The sequence below is a fragment of the Ovis canadensis genome, chromosome 2, assembly GCF_042477335.2.
Source record: "Ovis canadensis isolate MfBH-ARS-UI-01 breed Bighorn chromosome 2, ARS-UI_OviCan_v2, whole genome shotgun sequence".
Taxonomy (NCBI): domain Eukaryota; kingdom Metazoa; phylum Chordata; class Mammalia; order Artiodactyla; family Bovidae; genus Ovis; species Ovis canadensis.
This window is the reverse complement of record NC_091246.1, coordinates 238,687,487-238,705,675: the sequence shown is the minus strand read 5'-3', so window position 1 is coordinate 238,705,675 and position 18,189 is coordinate 238,687,487. Positions and strand designations below refer to the sequence as shown.

Genomic DNA, 18,189 nt, shown 5'->3' with positions numbered 1-18,189 from the left:
TAGGACCCAGCCCTTGCTCTCACTCATCTGGGGGAGAGGCCTGGCGTGGACATTAATAAGCAAGTGACTCTCTCAGGGCATCTGGCCCATTGAGCACAGGCAGGGAGCTGCTGGCTTGCCCACTGCAGTCCCAGTGTCCCTCCTCCTGGGGGTGCCTGCCCTCCCACCCTGGAGGTAAGCAGTTTCGGCCAAAGTTCCCTGCGCAGTGCAGTCCCCCTATCACTGGACCCCACGGAGCCACTGTTTCAATGCTTCTCATCAACCTGATCTAGGCTCGAGGCTGACTGCAGGAATGTCAGGAAGCCCACCAGCCCCTGCAGGCGCCCACCCCATCCCGCTCACTGTCACTCCAGCCTCAGGGGCAGCTCTGGCCCGGCCCTTACCAGAAAATGCTCTCTGAGTTGCAGGTCTCTCTTGCACCCCACCCCCCACCCAGGGGCCCATGTGGCCTCTGCTTTCCTCCTGGAGATCAAGAGGCCCTTCAGAAGGTCCTTGCGTACCCACCAGCCAACAACAAGGAACAAGCTGCGTCTTCAAAAAACCTCCAGCCACCTTGGCCTCAGACAGGCCCTCGAATGGTAATGGCGAGAGGAACTTTCACATCGGGGAGGGGAAAAAAAAAAGTCCCCTTTTATTAAGAAAATAAGAGTTAATCCCTCACTTTTCCCAGGGGACTTGACCCTGATGCAAGGTGACATCTTCTTCAGCCACCCCCCAGGACCCCCTGAACCCGAGTGGGGTGGGCACCAAGTCCACGCCATCCCTTCACAGGGGCCAATGCTGGTCTGCTCAGGGCCTGGAGGAGTAGGTGTGCAGGTGGGCATGGCTCTGGAGGCTGGGGGAGGGGGTGCTGTGATGGGCATCGGGGGGCGGTGTTGGGGTGGGGACAGGGCTGAGGGGGCAAGAGTGCCAGAGGCAGGTAGTGTCTTGCTGAAATAAGGGAAGGGAAGAACACCACCTCCCCCCGCGACCCTCCGAGGCCTGGCTCCTTCTCCCTCCGAATTCTTCATAAATAAAACTTCACAGTAATGGAGGCATATCCTTCCAGGGTCAGACCAGCTGGTTTCCCACTGGGGGAGCCAGGCCTCGCGGAGCAGCACGGGGACGGCTGGGACCGGAGCACGGCTCTCTGGCCCTGCGTCTGGGGTCAGTGGAGTCGGGGGGTGGGGGCGTGCGGTGAGGTGGGGCTGCAGCCCATCCAGAGGTTCTGAGGATCACTGAGGTAGTCAGAGCAGCTGCTCTGGCTTCCGGACAGAAGGGAGCCAGACAGAGCAGCGCTGGACGCAGCCAGGGGTAAAGCCACTTGGGAGCAGAGACTGTGCAGTCAAACCCCAGGAAGGTCAGGGGCCGGAGGGCAGGGGGTTGCTGAGGGCCTTCTGAGGCTCGGTCTCCAGGAGCCCCCGAGGCGTTGACGGGAGGAGGCCTGTGAGCCTGCACAGGGTTGAGCTTCTCCTGAAAGGGCTGCCCAAGCAGCCCGCCGGGAGACTGAGGCATTTCACAGAAGCCGGAGGATCTTCTCTGTGAAGACAAGAGGGCAGCCCTGGATCCCTCCGAGGGTAGGTCGAGCCGGGGTACCTGAGCACAGGGTTCCTTCAGAGGCCATCAGGGCCTCCTGCCTGGTCAGAGGGAGCCAGACCACAGACCCAGGCTAGGAGAGCTGCCAGAGAACCAGTCTCCAGTCTGGGCCGTTCAGAACGTGGCCAGGCCTCAGTCCTGGTCACCCGCACCCCACCACGCCCAGGGGCACGTAAGGCCCACCCCTCCACCTCCCTGCAGGGGACCACAGGCTGTGCCCTGGCCTTGCAGCTGCAGCCTCATGACTTGCAGGGACTCTGGGGCACATGTTCCTCATCAATCCTGATGGCCCGGGCCGGGTCAGAGCACCTGGAGCTTGCGGGAGCAGGTGAGGTTGCCATGCACCAGCTCCCACATGGCCAGCAGCTCGGTGGGCAGCAGCTTGTGCACAACAAGCATGGAGCGGAAGAAGCAGGGTTCCTTGTTCATGCGGCTGTTGCGATTCCTGGAGATGCCGAAAGTCTTGAAGCCCTCGTGGGCCATGGGCCGCACACCCAGCACCTCCAGGCACATGCCCAGGAAGACATCGTCGATGGGGTAAAGCTCCAGGGTATCGCAGCTGTGGTGCAGGCGCTGGGCCAGTCCCCCGGCCATAAGGAAGCCCCCTCCACCTGCATAGGGCGGGTAACTGTTCTGGTTGTACAAGATCCCGGGGATGTAGTACTTGCTATCCTTCCGGCGGATGGGCCGGGCGTGATGCAGAACGTCACCCACAAACAGATCCTCCTGGGGCTGCCGGTCGGCCAGAAATTCCAGCAGGTTGGTGGGGTTGACGAAGACATCGTCATCACCCTTGAAGACAAAGCGGACGTCAGGGCAGTAGATGTCGAGCCACTTGAGGAAGTGGATCTCCTTGAGGGTCAGGTTGAAGAAGCTGTCAAGGAAGTCCCATTGCAGGATGTCCCCGTAGATGCGGTCCTCGTAGGCTAGCAGCTGCTGGTAGTGGGACTGCTCCTCTGGCTTGGAGGCCTTGCCCAGCAGGAAGAGAGTGCGCACTGCGCCGCGGCCCCTGCCCGCCGACTCCTGCTCGCGGCCCCAGGTCTGGCGGATGGCCTCGCGGCGGTCATGCTGCACGATGATGGACTTGACGACCACTAGCAGGTACACATCGCCGCTGCACTTCTCCGGATGGTTGAGCAGCATGGGAAAGTAGCGGCAGTGGCGATATAATAAAAACTGCTGGAAGTGTGGCTCCAGGCCCTGGAACCAGGGTTGGTGGGTTAAGTTCACATTGGCCGAGCAGTTAGTGGTGTTCACGTCCCAGGCCTGGGGCCTCCGTGAAACCACGGGAGTAGGGGTGACCACCTCCTTCGCGCTCTTCCAGAAGCTGTCAGGGTTCACCAGGAGTCCGCTGGGTTTCTGGGCCTTCTGTTGCCTGAGGGAGGCTGGCGGGGGCTCCTGCAGAAACTGGCTGGGGGTCAGACTGCGCTGGAATACCGTTATGGCCACGAGCAAGGCCAGGGACAGGCACACGCTCTTGTAGACGGTTCTCTTCCTGGGGGTAAGGGTGAGGTGAGGAGCAGATGGTTCAGAAGAGAGAAGAAAGGATGAGTCAGTCCCCTTGTACAGAGCTTCAGTCCCAGATGGGCAGATGGCCCCTGTACACGGACTCAAGTCCCTGGACCCCTGAGTGGCCAGAGGAGGGTCTTGCTTCTTTTCCTATCCTGACCTCCCTCCTCCAGGACCAGGGAGCCACACAACACAGAGCTTAAGTACAGGCACTGTGGAGTCAGGCTCCTGGAGTTCAGATTTCGGTCTGCTATGAATGCGGAAAGTTTCCCTCCGCCACCCCGTGGCTCAGTGGTAAAAAAAAATCCGCCTCCAATACAGGAGTCACAGGAGATGCGGGTTCGACCCCTGGGTTGGGAAGATCCCCTGGAGGAGGGCATGGCAACCCACTCCAGTATTCTTACCTGGAGAATCTCACGCACAGAGGAGCCTGGTGAGCTACAGTCCATAGGGTCGCAAAGAGTCAGACATGACTGAAGTGACAACACACGCACACACTTACTAAATACAAGCTATATGGAGACGTTTTGTGATTTCTCTTAACCTCTCCAAGCTGTGATTTTTTTTCTTTCCCCAAATGAGGACAGCATGCAATTGGCATGTCACCTGCAGTGCTGGGCACAGAGTGGATTTGGAATTGGGGGAATGCTGTGATTCTACAAGGGGCTGACCTGCCCTGCTCCCCATCTCTCCCTCAGGCACCCTGCTTGCTTTGTGCAAACCTGGTGAGCCACTGGGGTAGACTTCTGGGAGGTGCAGAGAAGACACCGGTTCAAAAAGTATAGGGGCTCCTGAGGAGAAAGCTCCCACTAAACCTGAGGAAGCCTGTCCCTCCCCTCCCACCCCCCATCCATCTGACCCAACAAAAAAAAGAACAGTTCTCACCGTTGACACAAGCCTGAAAATGGGGCGAGCATCTCCCAGAAGCCCACTGTGCCTGTAGCCCCAGTCTGAGCCCCGCTTGGAGAGCTGAATCCCCCCAGCTCTGCTGCCTTGCAAGGGGCATAGTTGGACCCCCACTCTCCAGGGTCCCTCATGCCAAATTAACCCCACTACGCCCCTTTAGGAAGCAGAAATCAGTTCTTTTCTAGGAGCGCTCGCAGGGCCAGGGTCCTGAGTCCTTGGGCCCTGAGTCTCTGGGCCCAGGGACCCTCTCTCCTCAGCTCACAGTCTGGGGAGACCCAGGCCACCTGCCATGTTTTCTTCTGGGGAGATGCAGGAGCTGGGGACTCCAGGGAAAGGGCAGGCCAGAAAAGTGTGGCTTCACAGGGCCAGGCCAGAAGGGTGCCAAGAGGGGAGATTTGGGCTGATGGGAGAGACAGGCAGCAGAGTGGTGAGACAGGGACCAGGTGGTCCAGCCTGGGGTGGCCTCAGGACTGGCTGATGAAAGGTGCAGGCACCCCGGGCCAGTGATGCAGAGCCCAATGGAGAGACATTTTCCCATGGGCTCCCAAGATTTCCTCTATATAGAGTTGGAGGGAGGCTAGGTCATCTCAGGTGCTGGGGTAGGGGTGTGACCCAGACCCAGGAGGAGGACAGGGGAGTGCTCTGGCCTGGTTTGTTGGGCTGGACTGAGGGGGTCACCCCAAAGAGGGCCATGAGGCTATGCCCCTTCACTCCAGGCTGTTTCCACTCCATTTGTTTGTGTGTGGGGTAAAGCCCCCAGTGCAAGGAGAAGAGAAGGGGAGCAGTGACCAGGCCGGAGGCCCCAGCTCCTGGAGAGGAAGGAGAGCCATGCGGGTTGAGGGTGGAGGGCAAGGGTCGCCCAGGACGCAGGAGGCCCTCGGAATCGGGGACGGGACCCAGCGGTCCCCAACTCCGCGGGTCCAGGAATGAGATCTGGGTGCCTTGTGGCCGGAGTAAGAGAGCAGAGGGGCGGCCGGGGAAGGCTGAGCGCACAAGTCCACCCTGGTCCCCGAGTCGCCGACCGGCCGGCCCAGGCGTCGCGCACGGCCAGGCATCTCCAGCAATCGCCGCGCCAGCCCAGCTGCGCCCGGGAAACGGAGGCCAGCCCGCGCCCCCCGCGACCCGCGGCATCCCTCCCCGCGCCCGCAGCCCGGGTCCCCGGCCCGACGGCCCCACTCACCACAGAGACATGGCGGCCCGGGCCACGGCGGCGGCGGAGCGGGGCGCGCGGATCGCAGCTCTGGGCGCCGCGGGCTCGGGGACGGCGGGCGGGCGGGCGGGGACGAGGAACGGGACAGGGACAGGGGCGGACAGGGGCGGGCGGGGGCGGACAGGGGCGGGCGGGGGCGGGCAGGGGCGGAGGTCCAGCCGCGCCCCCGCCGAGGCTCTCCGTTTCCCCGCGGCCGGAGGAGGGGCCCGCAGGGTAGGCGGCGGCCCAGGTACGTTAACCCCTTCGGCGCCCCCCCCCCCCCGCCCTCCATCCCCGCGACTGCGGGGTGCAGCGCAGCGGGGCGGTAATGAACCCATTTTCCGGAGGTGGCACCCGAGCCCCGGCGGCGCGCGGAGCCGCCCACGGTCATTCGGCCGGAGCGTGAGTGGCTGAGTCGGGACATCGGAACTCACGAAGGTCACCCCCGCCACCGGGGACGGGGGTCTCCCCTCCGTGGGGGGGGGGGGGTTTCCCCGGTGTCGCAGGCCCCTCTGGATGCTTGCGAACCGGGACCCCACCCACCTCCAATACCCCGGGCGCGCGGGGGCCCCGCCATTTCCCTCCGGCCCCATCCGGCCTTTTTCTGGGTGGGAGAGGCCGAGACAGACAGGGCTTCCTTTCCTCCTGTCTGTTTCCCTCTGCCCTCTCCCCCGACCCCCTCCAGGCAGGGCCCCCACCCACCCTCGCACCCCGCTACCTAAAGTGGGGTCTGCAGAGGACAGGGACGGGGGCGGAGAGAGCAGAACCCCAAGCAGAGGTCAGTAAGCGGCTGGGCTGTCCGAATGGGGACCTTCCCGAGCGGGGACAGCGGCCCACGCCGCAGCTCTGAAGCCTTCTCTTTGCCCCGGACAATGGCCTTCTCCATCTCTGGAGCCCTTCCAACCTCAGAGAACCCCCCCCTAACCGCCAAAAGGCCTGTCTGCTGGCGCTGCCTGCCTTTTCATCCGTCAACTAGTATTTCACTTCAAACTCCTTTTTGTCCCTAAGCCTGTATTAATCTGTTTGTGTATGCCACACCCAGCGACTCCTAGGGAGTGGGCTGCATGAAGACAGAGAATGCCCGGGATGTTCTTGGCCCAGTCGGTCCTGGGTTGGTGGGTGTTCCTCCCAGGTGATTTTCAGAACCCCCTGTTAGGTAAAACCCGCTACGGGTCCTGCTGTTGCCCAAGGTCTGTTCTAGCCTTGTTCCAGGTTGAAGTCCCATCCCTGAGCTTACAGTGCTGTGCTTAGTTGCTGAGTCCTGTCCGACTCTTTGCGAACCCACAGACTGTAGCCCACCAGGCTCCTCTGTCCATGGGGATTCTCCGGGCAAGAATACTGGAGTGGGTTGCCATGCTCTCCTCCAGGGGATCTTTCCAACCCAGGGATTGAACCCAGATCTCCCACGCTGCAGGCGGATTCTTTACCATCTGAGCCGTCAGGGAAGCCCCCGAACTTATAGTAGGGCCTCAAAAATGCCCGTAGTAGTGACACAAGCATTTCGCAGGCCAGTAAACAACAGCTAAGATTCATCAAGCAGTGCAATATGCAAAGCACACTTGAGGCCCATGTGTGAGTGACTCAGTCCTAGAGGCTATTAATATTATTACTACCACTCCACAAAGGAGGCAGCCTGACTCCTGCCGGTCAGCTCTCATAGTAAGCAAACCGAGGAGGCCTGCCTGGTTCCAGAGGCAGGCTTTTTTGCCTTTCACCCAGGGAGAGCAGTGACAGGGAGCTCCTTCCTGCTAGGAGGCCCCCAGGGAGGCCAGGAGGCCCCCAGTACAGTCAGAGACTGGAGATAGGAAGCCTGAGCCCCCGAGGCTTGGGTGAGCAGGTCTTTTCTTTAGGCTCCGGAGCCTTAAGGAAAGGAGGGGGAGGAGAAACTCAACAGTCACTAGAATTTTTTCCGGATGTTGCAAGCTTCAGTGAGGGAATGTGAAGGGCCCTTCAGGCTGAATTCCAGAGGACCCTGGGACCAGCGCCCTTCATAGCAGCCTCTCTCAAGTACCAGAGCAGGAAGAAGATCTGACCTGCAGCCCAGCCCAGCCCCCTGGGCCTGGCGGCCTGCTTTTGGGGAACCCCCACAGTCCCCCTGGCCACCCATCCCACAGGGCACCAGGTAGCTCACTGCCTGGGCTTCTGCTTTGCCCTGCAGGTGTGGCCTTGAGGGGGGTTGTGCTATCCTGGCTGAGGACAGTCCACCCTGCCTCAGCGCTTACGTCTCTCACAGGAGCTGTGGGGTCTTTTTAGGAGCCTAGTTGGGAATGGACACAGAGATCCCTGGGAAGACGTTTTGAACCTGGGTTTGAGGACTTCCCTGTGGCTCAGACGGGGAAGAATCTGCCTGCAGTGCAGGTACCCTGGGTTCGATCCCTGGGTTGGGAAGATCCTCTAGAGAAGGGAATGGCAGCCCACTCCCAGTATTCTTGCCTGGAAAACCCCACGGATAGAGGAGCCTGGTGGGTTACAGTCCGTGGGGTTGCAAAGAGTCAGACACGACTGAGCGACAGGCACTACTACTACTGGACTGGAGAGTGGGGGCATGCAGGTTTGCACTTCCTGACTGTTACCAGGAGCAGGTGGCTTATCCCCTTGAGACCTCAGTTTCCTGCCAGCACGGAATTACGGAGATGACGCATGAGAAGCTTGATCAGTGTCTCCTTCGTGGTGGCACTGTGACAGACCGGTTGCTGTGAGTATTATTGTTGTTAATATTTACCCAATCCATAAGGCCTCAGAACCCAGGAAGGCTCAACGAGGTGGGGATGGGAGGGCCCGCCAGCAAAGCCAGCGGAGTGTTTGCCAGTGGAATCTGGTCCATTGAGAGAAACAGTTTGTCATCACGGATTCATTTGATCTGTGCCTCGGGTCGAACTCAGACTGGGAAATGGATGACAATTGAATACTCAGTGCCTGACTGTGGGGTGGGGGTGGGGGCTGTGGGCACCCGGCCAGGCCCTGGTCAAGCTTTCACTGTCAGTCCGACAGGCTTCCCTGAGGCTGCCTGGGCCTGTCCCTGTCAGGAGAGCTGGAGCTCACCCGGTCTGGCCCACTCCAACGGTCCTTCGGGCAGAGTCCCGGCAGATTCCTGCCGATGGTCTCAAGCTGTGGCTGGGGTGGTTGAGCAAGGCCCCCGAGGAGGCAGAGGGCAGCTCACAGAGGGGATCGGTCACCTGCCCCATCGCCCTGGCTGAGGACACCAGGCAGCTGCAGAAACAGATCCGGGAGATGGAGGGGGGTCTGTGGGTTGCCCTGGAGGGAGGCTAGGGGATGGAAGTATCTGGGTGGGTTGGGGCTGGAGTCCCAAGTGTGGTGGAAGTGGGCCAGGTGTCCGCTGTCCCACGCCATTCTTTGCTCCCCTTGGGTTGATGTTCTGCCCTGAAAGAGGGGCTCAGTGAGCCCTGTCTGGGAGAATCCCAAGAGCCCCCACCTTCTCCGTCCCCCTCTTTCTCCATGCACTTTGGACTGTACTCCCCTTTCCCTCCCCACCTCTTCCCTGTTCCTTTCCCGGTTCCCTTTCCCCACCCTGCTCCCCACTTTCTTTCACATCAGCCTCCACCAACCCTCCAGAATGGGTTGGGATCCAGCCCCTGCTGGTTTCCCCTAAGGACAGACGCTCAGGGCCAGGGCCGGTTGAGCCCTCAGATGTGGGGGGTGGAGGGGGGGTCTCTGCCAGACCAGAGGGTGCCCTGGGTCAGCCCCTGGGCAGACAAGGTGTGAGGAGCTCTGGGCACCTGGGAGAGAGGGGATGAAACCCAGAGCTGGGCAGAGGCTGCAGGCTGGAGAGCAGCTGTGACCACAGTCACATCAGTGCAGCAGTGTGATGTGGGTGAGTGTGTGAATTCACACGCTCCCCAGCAGGAGTCCACACCCTGGGGGCAGCCATGGCCAGCGCTGCAAGGGTGGCCATCACACTTGCACTGCAGGGTCTGGTAATTCACACTGGACTCTCAGAAACCATCGCTCTCTGGTGAACACGTGTGCCTGGCAAGAAACTGGACAGGCCTCTGTTTGAGTCTGAATGAGCCCCATAAGCCAGCAGCACAATGCCCAGGCCCAGAACTTTCTCTCATTGGTCCTGGGTCCTTCCATCCACAGCAATCTGACTAGAGGTATGAGCTTGAGAAGTGGGGGAGAGGTGGCCACAGCCCCTGCCTGGGATCTGAGAAAACCAGAGAGGGACAGTGGGGTGTAAAGCATCAGGCAAGGGTGGGCCTGTACACCCTCAGACCCACAACTAAGGCAAGGATTGTCCTGGGCCCCTTTGGCTGCAAGTGACAGAATCCCACCTCAAAGTAGCTCAGGCTTGTTAGACAGGCCGGTGATCGTATCTGAGGGGTTAGAGTGCTGCAGTTGTCCAGGCCTGGGTCACGGATCGCCTGCTGTGGTGGTGGGAATGACTGTGAGGGTGTAGGTCCCTTAAAGGAAGGTGCTAGTCTCATGCAAGCAGGGGAAGAGCTGCCCAGGCCGGTCTTCCTGCTCACACCCCCTTGGACTGTCAGCCTTCTGAAACAAGCTCCGAAGCTGGAGGGCCCCAGAAGGAAGAAGAAGGGAGCTGGCTGGGTGACAAGTGTCTGCTCACGTTTCCTGACAAGTCCTTCTCTCCTGGGGAAGGAGCTCTAGGTTGATCAGTGGGGACTGGGTATAGCTCCCTCAGGGGGCTGGCCACTCTCTGACTCCTTTCCTGTGCCTGGGCCCCTCTTGGGTGGTGATACCATGCAGGGCCCTATGGAGCTCCTGGGTATAAGGCCTTTCTCTGTCCCCCATCAACAGCCTTCATTCAGCCTCCATGACCTTCCCTGAGTTCCAACCTACAGGTTGAAGCAGTTGTTAATCAAAGAAGGGAAGGGGTGTGCAACCAGGAAGAAACAAACAGTAGAGCAGCTTTGGGGCAAGGTCCTGTTTCTCTATCAGTGGATACACACAACAGCATCTTTGAGCTACTCTGCAGATACTGAAACCCCCTCCACGTGGGTGAAGTTAATGATTAATGATGGTACGCTGCCCACAAACCTGTAGACCCCAGGCCAGTTGGACCTGAAGGTTGATGATGTTGACTGCTACTTAGCGCCTCACCAGCCCATGAACTGATCAGTTTGAACAATTATTATAAAGCTTCCATATTCCTCAAGTTGGGGCACATGGTTTTCAGGGCGTTAGCCTACGTGGGCTAACGTGCCAGGCCCTTTTGCCTAGCAAAGCAATAAAGCTACTCTTTTCTACTTCACCCAAAACTCTGTCTCCAAGATTTAATCTGGCAACAGTGTACAGAGAAGCTGAGCTTTTGGCATCACTGGTCTAGAGGCAGCTGAAGCCACCCAGGCCTTTATGGATTGTGAGCCAGTCATGTGTGGGTGGAGCTGGGCAGACAGAGAGAGAAGCCAGAATTCAAACAGGCCCAGGGGCGGGGGCAGGGCTCCCTCTGAAGGCTGGGCAGGAATGGAAGGTGCACTCCCAGGTGCTGCCTTTGACACAGACCAGCTGGGCTGCACCCCAGGCTCCTGAGGGCTGGGTGTGGTAGGCCCTCACAGCAGACAGACACAGAGCCACGCAGGCCGCCAAGCAACAGACGGAGACACACACATGGACGTACTCAGAGACACACAACGCTCGTACACAGACACATTCACATGGAAGCATGCATGTTCAGCAAAAGACACACACGTGACAATCATAGTCACACACACACGAGACATGCACACATCATAAGAACACACACAGGCGCACATATATGCATGCACCTACAGGGACACACATTTGCAGAGATGCACATAAGCACCTAGACTCACCCACAGACACACAACCAGATACGTATTACTCACGCACATGTCCAGGTGGCAGGGGCTTCCCCTAACCAGCTCATTTGCCAACAGTGAAACCCTGCCTGGCAGGCCCTTGAGAATGGGCTCAGCGCTAGGCAGGTACCTGCTGCGGCCGCCTCTTTTGATCTCTTTCCAGGTCCTCAGCCTTTGACCACCTCTAGGAGCCTCTAGGTACCTCCTGGAGCACTTCACATCCCAAGAATCTACCCCCATCCCTGTTTCAGCCACCCTGGCCTTCCTTGCTCCTTCACCAAGACCCCAGCTTGCTTCTCCTCAAATGCACTCTCCCCTCTGCATCGAGTGAACTTCCACTCATCTTACAAAACCCACCTCAAAGGTACCCTTCCTTGGAGAAGGTGCTCCCTTTCCCGGCTGGCATCAGGTCTGTCTGTCTGTCTGCAACACCCCCGCCTCCCCACCCCCCCCCCACTTCACCTGTCCCACTGCAACTAAGAGAACTAAGAGCAGGGACAGACCCTTCTGTTCTCCTGGCTGCACAGGGATGCCATCAACTGAATAACGGAGAGCGTGAATTGCCAGCCCTGGCTGCCTGGAGGAGACCCTGGCAGGGATGAGGCCAGTCTCACCATGGCCACATTCAGAGGATGACGGAGTGTGTGTCCACCTCGGGGAGCCTGGGGCGGCCCAGACAGATCTGCATGCCCCCCCCCACCCCCCCACATCCAAATTCACACTGACACGCATTCACACGAGGGTGGGCATTGGGCCCCCTTGTCTGGGACAGCTGGGTGCCCCCCTCCCCCAGGCCACCAGTGACTCACATCCCCCCCGCTGCCAGGCAGCCGGCTTGGGCACACACAAGCCTCCTTTCAGCCTCTCGGCCTCCAACACACTAGCTTAGTCTTCCCTCCAGGCGCCTCCCCTCCGCGGTGAGCCGGCCTGCCCTCCTGGCCTGGCAGCTCAACCCCACGGGGAGGCCAGGCAGAGGCCGCCTTCCTCTTCGCAGCACAGGGCTCCCAGTCTCTCGTCACCCGGCTCCTGTTCAAGCCCTGAATGGCCGCCTTTTCATGGCCTAGAGCCTGGCCAGGTGCATTCTGGGCAGCCTTGCTCCCACCACTGCCCGCCAGGGAGCTGTTGGCCTTGCTGTTGCTAACACTGAGGGGGCTGGGAGCCAGAGGGACCGTTGAGACTCTGGCTGAAGACTCAGAGCCCCAGAGTCCCTCCGAGGCTCTGGTCAGAGGCCTCCGCAGGTTGACAAAGACTATTCTTCACACATACCTTCCCGTCTGTTTCCCTAGCAGCCCTAAATAGCCTGGCCAGGCACAGGGTTTTATTATTCCCATTTTACTGAAGGAACAACTGAGGCCTGAGAAGAGTCAGGCAAACGGTAGAGCTGGGTGAAGAGGAGTGAATAACACAGCGGACCTTACAGAACTGCAGTGAACATCGTGAGGTGCTGAGCTGGGTGCCCTGGAGACGGGGTCAGTGAGTGGGCTCCATGTAACAGTGGTCACAAAATCAGTCATCCTGGGCTTTGTCCCCAGCACCCCTCCCTTCTTTTGGTAACAGACTTCTTTCCTCTGGTCTCAGAGTGGGCCCTCCACCAGCGGCCCACGTATGGGCTGGTCAGGCCCGTATGTACCTTCCTGCGCTACCGGCGTGCTCCGTCCACGGGGCAGGCCTGTCCCTGGGGTGGTCAGGGCTCTGCCCTGGGGAGTGGGACTGAGAGAGGGATGCCCTTGTCCTTTCTGGTCACCAGGGTTTTGAGGCTGTGATTCTAAACACACTGGGAAAGTGTTGTGCCATGTGTATCCTGTGCCCCACTCACAAACGGCAACAACAGCAAGCAGCACACAGCAAATGGAGAAATAGGGTCAGGATCCAGAGGCCCTGAGGTCAGCAAAGTGTTGCCCTTCCCACAAGGCTGTCCCTGTCCTAACCCCCAGAACCTGCTACTGTGTCAGAAAACAGGCCAAAAAAAAAAAAAGGACGAAGATGTAATAAAGCTATAGACCTGGAAATAAGGGAGTTAGTCTGGGCCCAATGTAATCACAAAGTCTTGACAGCAGAGAACCTTCTCTGACTGGAAGCAGAAGGGAGTCAGACTCCAGGTGTGAGAGGCGTTTGACTTGTCTTTACCAGTTGTGAAATGCAGGGACCCACTTGAAGCCTAGAGACCAGAGAGGCCCTTGAGAGCTCTGGGCAGTGTCCAGTCAACAGGATTTGGGAACGTCAGTTCTATAACCACAAGGAACAAGGAACCACAGTGTGAATGAGCTTAGTAGCAGATTCTTCCCAGACCCTCCCAATAAGAACCTACCTGGCAAACACTTTGATTTTGACCTTGTAAAATTCTGAGTAGAGAAACTAGCTGAGCCAACCTGGGCTTCTGATCTACAGATGTATGAGAGAATAAATTTCAAGTTGCTGAGTTTGTGGAAATTTGTTACTGCAGTATTAGAAAGCCAACTATGCTCACCACTATGCCACCAATGCCGCGCTTGTTACTATCGTATTGTTGTTGTTTAATCGCTAAGTCATGTCCAGCTACTATGCAACTCCATAGACTGTAGCCTGCCAGGCTCCTCTGTCTGTGGGTTTTCCCAGACAAGGATACTGGAGTGGTTTGCCATTTCCTTTTCTAGGGGATCTTCCCAACCCAAGGATTGAACCTGCATCTCCTGCATTGGCTCTTTATCACCAAGCCACCAGGGAAGCCCTCTTTCTATTTTAGGAAGGTATAATGGAGCCTGAGAGCTAGTGCCCCTCTGCCTCTCTGGGTTTGGTTACAGGTACCAATACTTTTTTGTTGGTGGTCTTTGTCACTCACCCATGAGCAGACTCTAGACTGATGCTGTTATTGTTATTTTCCTCATTCATTGTTGCCCAAAAAGTCTGCAGGGGTGGGTAGGAGAAGGGGCACCCAAGCCACCACTGTATAGGCTTGGGGACAGCAAAGAGGGTGGGAGGGACAGGCCCTCTTGGACCTCAGAGCCTTCAAAGGTCCAAGGCAGTTCTTCCAGAAACTCAGGTGGCCCAGACTGCCTCTTCTTCACCAGGCAGGGCTGAGGTCACTGGGGAGAGGTCCAGTGCCAGGGAGCCAGGGATGAGTGGCTTGTCTGAGAATGTCCTATGGTGACTTAGTCAAAACTTGTGAAGTTCGGCAGGGTCACTAGACATAGGGAGTTGCAGTCCAAGGTGGCGAAATAGGAGGCACCTGAACCCAGCTCTCCCTGGGGACACACCAAATCTCCATTGACACATGGAGCAGGTCTCTCTGAAAGAAACCCAGAAACTAGTTGAGTGACAACTACACATCAAGAAAATAGGGAAAGACCTACTGTGAAAGGGTAGGTAATGCCGAGACACATTCTTGCCACACTCCACCTCTTGTAGAGTGACATGTACTAGGAGGAAGCTCAAACTCCCAACTTCTCCCTCAGAAGCAAAGGGGTTGGACCCAACATATAGTATCTCAACTTTTTTTTTTTTTGATTGAGTTTGTGGATGAGAGATCTTAGCTCCCTGACCAGGGATTGAACCTGTGCCCACTGAAATGGAAATGCAGAGTCTTAATCACTGGACTGTTAAAGAAGTCTTTCTAGTGCCCCAACTTCCACTTGAGGGATGAGACCCCAAAACATGTAGCCCTGAAAGCCTAAGGGGTTTTTGTCCCCAACACCCATTAGACTATAGCCAACAAACAGTTTTTAACTGGCTATCTCCCCATGGTTCTGCTAACAAAATCCCAAAGGCATTTTTCACAGAAATAGAAAAAAAAAATCCTAAAATTTGTATGGGACCACGAAAGGCTCCAAATGACCAAAGCAATCTTGAGAAAGATGAACAAAGCTGGAGGAATTACACTTGTGATTTCCAATTATATTACAAAAGGAGACATTACTTTGCCAACAAAGGTCCGTCTAGTCAAGGCTATGGTTTTTCCTGTGGTCATGTATGGATGTGAGAGTTGGATTGTCAAGAAAGCTGAGTGCCAAAGAATTGATGCTTTTGAACTGTGGTGTTGGAAAAGACTCTTGAGAGTCCCTTGGACTGCAAGGAGATCCAACCAGTCCATTCTGAAGGAGATCTGCCCTGGGATTTCTTTGGAGGGAATGATGCTGAAGCTGAAACTCCAGTACTTTGGCCACCTCATGCGAAGAGTTGACTTATTGGAAAAGACTCTGATGCTGGGAGGGAGTGGGGGCAGGAGGAGAAGGGGACGACAGAGGATGAGATGGCTGGATGGCATCACTGACTCGATGGACGTGAGTCTGAGTGAACCCTGGGAGTTGGTGATGGACAGGGAGGCCTGGCGTGCTGTGATTCATGGGGTCGCAAAGAGTCGGACACGACTGAGCGACTGAACTGACTGACTGACTGACAGTAATCAGAACAGTATGGTATTGGCACAAAACAGACACAAAGATCAATGGAATAGAATAATGAGCCCAGAAATAAGCTCTTATATATGGAGTCAACTAATTTACAACAAAAGAGCCAAGGCCAAGAATATGCAACGAGGAAAGGATAGTCTTTTCAATAAATGGTATTGAGAAAACTGGATAGCCGCATTCAAAAGAGTGAGAAAGGACCCACATCCTACACTCAGAATGGATTAAAGTCTTCTGTGGATTATTACCTAAAACCATAAAACTCCTAGAAAAAGAACATAAAGAGTAAGCTCCTCGACATCAGTCTTGGCAACTTTTTGGATCTGACACCAAAGGAAAGGCAACAAAAGCAAAAATAGTCAAGCAGGACTACATCAAACTAAAAAGCTTCTGCATAGCAAATGAACCGTCAACAAAGTGAAATGGCAACCTATGAAATGGGAGGAAAATATTTGCAAATCATATATCTGAGAAGGGGTTAATATCCAAAATATATAAAAAATTCAAAAGAGTAGCAAAAAAACAAACAATCTGTTCTTAAAATGGCCAGAGGAACTCAATAGACATTTTCTCAGAGAAGACATCCAAATGGTAAACAGGTACATGAAATATACTCAACATTACTAATCATCAGGGAGTTGCAAATCAACACCACAATGAGATATCACCACATAACTGTTAAGATAGCTCATCAAAGAGGTGTTTGTGCCTGCTCAATCACTTCAGTTGTGTCTGACTCTTTGTAACCCTATGGACTGTAGCCTGCCCAGCTCCTCTGTCCATGGGATTCTCCAGGCAAGAATACTGGGGTGGGTTGCCATGCCCTCCTCCAGGAGATCTATACTTAGCCAATACCTTGGCTATTGTGAGTAATGTTTCAATAAACATGTGTGCAAATATCTCTTTGAAACCCTTTGGCTAAGTGACTGTCAATGTATGTCAATGGATGAATGGATAAAGAAGATGTGATATATATATGTATGAATATGAATATATTTGAATACATCAGTTCAGTCGCTCAGTCATGTTTGACTCTTTGCGACCCCATGGACTGCAGCACTCCAGGCTTCCCTATCCATCACCAACTCCTAGAGCTTGCTCGAGTTGGTCCATTGAGTTGGTGATGCTGTTCAACCATCATATTCTCTGTTGTCCCCTTCTCCTTCCTTCAATTTTTCCCAGCACCAGCATCTTTTCAAATGAGTCAGTTCTTTGCATCAGGTGGCCAAAGTATTGGAGTTTCAGCTTCAGCATCAGTCCTTCCAATGAATAGTTAGTTAGGACTGGTTTCCTTTACAATGGACTGGTTGAATCTCCTTGCAGTCCAACAGACTCTCAAGAGCCTTCTCCAACACCACAGTTCAAAAGCATCAGTTCTTTGGTGCTCAGCTTTCTTTATAGTCCAATTCTCACTTCCATACATGACCACTGGAAAAATCATAGCTTTGACCAGACAGACCTTTGTTGGCATTGTCTCTGCTTTTTAAGATGCTGTCTAGGTTGGTCAGCTTTTCTTCCAGGAGCAAGCACCTCTTGGCTGCAGTCACCATCTGCAGTGATTTTGGAGCCCAAGAAAATAAAGTCTGTCTCTGTTTCCATTGTTTCCCCATCTATTTGCCATGAAGTGATGGGACCTGATGCCATGATCTTTGTTTTTTGAATGTCAAGCTTTAAGCCAGCTTTTTCACTCTCCTCTTTCACTTTCAAGAGGCTCTTTGGTTCCTCTTCACTTTCTGCCATAAGAATGGTGTCATTTGAATATATATATGAGTATTATTCAGCCATGAAGGCAATCTTAGCATTTTTGAAAACGTGGATGGATCTTGAGAGTGTTGTTGTTGTTTAGTTGCTAAGTCATGTCTGACTCTTGCAACCCCAAGGACTGTAGCCCCGCCAGGCTCCTCTGTCTATGGGATTCTCTAGGCAAGAATACTGGAGGGGCTTGCCATTTCCTTCTCCAGGGGAGCTTCCCAACCCATAGATCAAACCTGAGCCTTCTACATCTCCTGTATTGCAGGTGGGTTCTTTACTGCTGAGCCACCTGGGAAGCCCCTTGAATGCATTATGTTAAATGAAATAGCCAGACCAAGATGAATACTACATGATATCACTCATATGTGGAATTTAAAAAAGTCAAACTCAAAAAAACAAACAAAAAAAGTGGTTGTCAGGGACTAGGAGTTGGGGAAATAGGGAGAGGTGGATAACAAGGGACACACTTTCAGCTATAAAATGAATAAGGGGATTTCCCTGGTGGTCCAGTGGTTAGGACTCTGAGCTTCTACTGCTGGGGGTACAGGTTCAATCCCTGGTCAGGATACTAAAATTCTGCAAGACACGTGATGTGGCAAAAACCAAACAAGCAAACAAAATAAGGTCTAAGGATCTGGGGTAAAATATGGTGAGTAGAGTTGGTAATACCACATTGTATAATTATGATTTTCTAAGAGACTGGAGCTTAATTAGAACTTATCACCAAATAAAAAACTCTGAGATGGTGGAAGTGATCCTTTTACAGTGTATTAGAAGGTCTGAATTACCAAGTCCAACCAGACCAAGTGTTTGAGGAGGTGGAGCCACTGGAACTCTTGCCCACTGGTGGTTTGGGGAATGTCAACAGGTGTGACACCTTCAGAAAACAGCTGGACTTTAAACAATAGTCACAACCTAAAAGTTGAGAGTTATATTTTATTTGGTGGAAATTTTTAGGACTTTGAGTCCAGGAACAGCATCTCAAGTAACCCTGAGAGAACTGCTCTGGGGAGACGAGGGGAGGAGTCAGCTTATATAGAAGTTTTGCAACAAAGGGCAGGTAGTCTTAATATCAAAA

General features: G+C 55.1%; 1 protein-coding gene and 1 long non-coding RNA gene across 2 annotated transcripts in view; one reads left to right on the top strand and one right to left on the bottom strand.

Annotated features, from left to right (window-relative positions):
- Nucleotides 1–607: 607 nt before the first annotated feature.
- Nucleotides 608–6,066, bottom strand: B3GNT7 (UDP-GlcNAc:betaGal beta-1,3-N-acetylglucosaminyltransferase 7). Its single transcript, XM_069578605.1, has 2 exons — nucleotides 5,171–6,066; nucleotides 608–3,070 (listed from the first exon to the last, which is right to left on the bottom strand). The coding sequence occupies exons 1-2, from the start codon at nucleotides 5,770–5,772 to the stop codon at nucleotides 1,876–1,878; spliced, it is 1,797 nt and encodes a 598-aa protein (XP_069434706.1). The 5' UTR covers nucleotides 5,773–6,066; the 3' UTR covers nucleotides 608–1,875.
- Nucleotides 5,343–18,189, top strand: part of LOC138434258 (uncharacterized) — a 29,973-nt gene continuing 17,126 nt past the window's right edge. Inside the window, exons 1-2 of the long non-coding RNA XR_011254692.1 lie at nucleotides 5,343–5,429; nucleotides 7,756–7,874. This is a non-coding gene — a long non-coding RNA (uncharacterized lncRNA). The remainder of the gene's footprint in view (nucleotides 5,430–7,755; nucleotides 7,875–18,189) is intronic.